This window comes from Embiotoca jacksoni, unplaced genomic scaffold, assembly GCF_022577435.1.
Source record: "Embiotoca jacksoni isolate LCO1_2020_lvr unplaced genomic scaffold, fEmbJac1.0.p SCAF_15, whole genome shotgun sequence".
Lineage (NCBI taxonomy): Eukaryota > Metazoa > Chordata > Actinopteri > Embiotocidae > Embiotoca > Embiotoca jacksoni.
Genome location: NW_027185285.1, coordinates 4,312,642 through 4,316,083, shown reverse-complemented (window position 1 = coordinate 4,316,083; position 3,442 = coordinate 4,312,642). Strand labels below are relative to the sequence as shown.

The 3,442-nt window shown below is 40.6% G+C and overlaps 1 protein-coding gene across 1 annotated transcript; it reads left to right on the top strand.

Moving 5' to 3' along the window:
* The first annotated feature begins 133 nt into the window (after positions 1 to 133).
* Positions 134 to 2,922, top strand: pmp22a (peripheral myelin protein 22a). Its single transcript, XM_069148992.1, has 5 exons — positions 134 to 259; positions 1,009 to 1,100; positions 1,348 to 1,441; positions 1,541 to 1,681; positions 1,807 to 2,922. Exons 2-5 carry the CDS (start codon positions 1,023 to 1,025, stop codon positions 1,962 to 1,964), a joined length of 471 nt encoding a protein of 156 aa, XP_069005093.1. The 5' UTR covers positions 134 to 259; positions 1,009 to 1,022; the 3' UTR covers positions 1,965 to 2,922.
* Positions 2,923 to 3,442: the final 520 nt, after the last annotated feature.

The window sequence follows — 3,442 nt, the reverse complement described above, 5'->3', positions numbered from 1 at the left end:
ATGATGGGCTACCACGGTAAGAAAGGGGGGGGGGGGGGGGGGGGGGGGAGCAGAAAAGAGCAGGCCTCTTGGTGACGTGCAGGGCCTGCAGGGCGGTGTTCTCAGGCGGAGAAAGAGACTGACTGGGGTGTGTGAGCCACATCTGGAATAGTACCTACAGAGAAAGAGTCGAGAGAGGCAGAAGCGTGGTGATACTTTCCACAACTCTTCACTTCAGCACTCCCTTTTCACGGAAACAGACCTTTTGCTTTGCCTTTTTGTAAGTTGGACTATTTGAGCTATTTTTTCTCCCCGTTTGTTTGTGAACTTCTTTTTTCGTTGACTTTTTCCCCCCCATACTCACACCACAGGACTTCTCCCCTGGACTTAAAATCGACTTTGTGGATTTACTTTTATGACGCAAAACTGCAATTGTGTATTTCAAGTTCGCTGCTTTACCAAACCGATTCGCTCCGTCTGTCATCGTTTTAGTTTCAGATACTCGCAGTATGTGTGAAAACAGTAAAGGTTGCGGTTTGCGCGTGGCCGCACTTTGCTGGGCTGAGTTTGTTTTCCAGCAGCGTGCTTTGAGTAGTCGTAAATCAGCCTTCTTTTCTCTTGTAGAAAGTTGTTTTCGCTAAGTTTCTGCCTGAAGATATGTTTTTTACTTTCTACTCAAACATTTATTGCTTAAACTACTAAGTTATGAAATCATTTGGATATTTAAATAAATAAAAAGTTCAGTGCAGTGAATCAACTAAAAATGTATTTAGATTCATGAGTACAGCCTGCTTCTTTTTTTTTTTAACTCAGCACTGAGCACTTGAGCTCCATCGGGAAGAAATTAAGAGTTCCTTCCTTCTTTCTGGTCATGTTTGAATGTAAGAGGACACTCACGTTGGGGTAAACATTGCGGTTGGTGCAGAAGTGAGGAAATAGCGCCATCTGGCGTCGGCCTGAGCCTCACATTGAGTTTGACGTGATGATAAATTCATGTGAATTGACTTCTTTTTCCTCGTATCTTTCCAGATCTACTTGAAAAAATGCTGCTCATCCTGCTTGGAGTGCTTGTCATGCACATAATTATTCTCATTCTTCTCATTGTGTCGACAGCTGCCAGTGTAAGTTGTCTTATGACACTTTTTTTTTCTGTCCACTTTTAAAGTAGTAAGTAAGTAGTAGTGGTAATAGTAAAGAAAGGTACTGAATGGAGAACAGGGACATGATGTGAATAAGCTTACACACACTCCTTCTGCTTGATAATCATGATCACTAACTGATCATGTTTTTGTACAATGCTATCAGAGCTCTAGGTTGCCATTGATGCTGCAGTGTATTTAAATGGCTCTGTGTTGTTGTGTTTATCAGGCCTGGTCTGTAGGTGGGGATAGGAGCACAGATCTATGGTACAATTGTATGACAACGAATGGAGGCTACCACTGCAAGCCAGCCAGCAATGAAGGTTTGTCTGCATTACAGACACACAAACTTGTCTTTTGGCATGGATAAGTTATGGATGAGTTCAAATTCATGGTCTTCATCACTTCTGTCTGTCTTCTAGACTGGATCCAGGCGGTGCAAGCCCTCATGATCCTGTCATTGCTCTTCTGCTTTTTCTCCCTCATTGCGTTTGTGTATCAGTTGTTCAAACTGGTCAAGGGCGGACGCTTCTTCTTTACCGCCATCTTCCAGATCTTGGCAAGTGAGTATGACTTCATTGCACGCTGACGGGTCGCACCCTGAGAGGAAGTGGGTGGAGTCGTGAGATCATCTACACTGGCTTCAAATGCTTTCAGATTCTCCTCACCTCTCGTCTGTCTCTCCTAGGTGTGTTTGTGATGTGCGGTGCGATCATCTACACTGTGATGAGCCCAGATGAAGGATCCCTCACACATTTCGGCTATGCCTATGTGCTGGCCTGGGTGGCTTTCCCTCTTTGTCTCATCAGTGGCCTCATTTATATCGTCCTGAGGAAGAAGGAATGAGAGAGGGAGCTCAGGGGAAAAGAGGAGGGGTTGTTCGGAGGCCCCTTACCACAACATCGCACTGTGCCTACTGCCCACAGACCATAAACTGACATTCCAACAAAAGTGTATGTCACTAACATTTGTAAACACTAAGTGGCGACATTTATCACTGCTGGGGATCTTTTTTTTTTTATTTTGCTGTGTTTCAGTATCCATTATTTTCCCCATCACACCTGTCTGTTTTGTAAATTTCAACAAAGCCTGATTTTCAACACACCTGTTTCCTGTGGTGACTCAGTGTCTTCAGTGTGTCTTTAGAAAGGTGTTGGTGACATTGACTTTTGCTGCATGCTGCCACCCGACGTCCACAAATCCATCGTGTGTGATGAAACGAGTAATCCTGCCTTGCTTCAGTATAAAGATGTACATAGTGTCTGTGGTTTTTAGACATATTTATAACATTTTTACATACATAGTGTACATAGTGTTGTCAAGTTAACATTGTCGTGCTCATTTACGTGATAGAGTTTGTGCCTCTCACAAATCATGCAGCTGTGCCAAAGAGATGTCGCTTCAACTGCCAGGGTATCAAGCTTTTTTTTCTTTTTTTTCTTCTTTTTTTTTAACATTGTTTTGTCTTTTGTTTTGTGTGTCAAATGCTTTGAATCATGTGCCTTACTTCAAATATCTGTTATTCTTGAAGGAAATGAGAAAATCCTCAGTCACTAAAAATAACAAATGTTAACAAACTCATGAAGGGTTTTATTTCTGAATTATCATCATACTTGATATACCAAATAAAAGACGTTTTGCATTTTGTAATCTAGTTTTGAACATGGTGCTTTTTTACCTACTGTTCTTGAAATGTATAGCCTTTTTTGTGTTGCAAGTGTGTCATGTCCTGTGATTAATTTTGCTTTGAACAAACTCAAGTTTGCATTTTTGTCAGTATTCTAAATAAACCTTTTGAAATGAACTGCTCACTGCTGAAAAGTTCAATGATCGGTTTTCTTTAAGAAATTGGTGAACCATCTGCAGAAGACTGATTATTATATGTGTTTTTTACACATGTTAAATTTTGACTTGATTTTTTTGTTAAGTAGTCTTTTTAAACTCTTGATGCACTTCGAGAAGGTGTGGTATTACTGGAACAAGGAAGTGGCACACTGTTTCTTGTAGTGTTGTTTTTGTACCACTTGATGGCGCTATGATACATAAAACACTCGCAGGACCCAGCCGCTTGCCTGTGGCAAATGTCTTGATGTTGGTGCTAGGAAAAACTGGCACTTAATGCTGCCATATTTTGCACAAAAAAAAAAAGTTAATCATTTTAGTATGAATGAGGCCATAAATACAGGATAGTGTGGCATCTGAAAAAAGAACAGTAGAGCTAAAAAAATTTTTTTTTTAAAGTTTGTGTTTCTATGATATTTTCAGGTACACAGAAACTCCAAAAAAGCAAAACTGATGATTACATGACTTGTCATGTACTTTAA

Coding starts and splice junctions, on each gene's coding strand:
- pmp22a (XM_069148992.1), top strand. CDS start 1,023: ATGCTGCTCATCCTGCTTGGAGTGCTTGTCATGCACATAATTATTCTC. Junction 1,442..1,540: donor CAAGCCAGCCAGCAATGAAG/GTTTGTCTGCAT, acceptor TCTGTCTTCTAG/ACTGGATCCAGGCGGTGCAA. Junction 1,682..1,806: donor CATCTTCCAGATCTTGGCAA/GTGAGTATGACT, acceptor TGTCTCTCCTAG/GTGTGTTTGTGATGTGCGGT.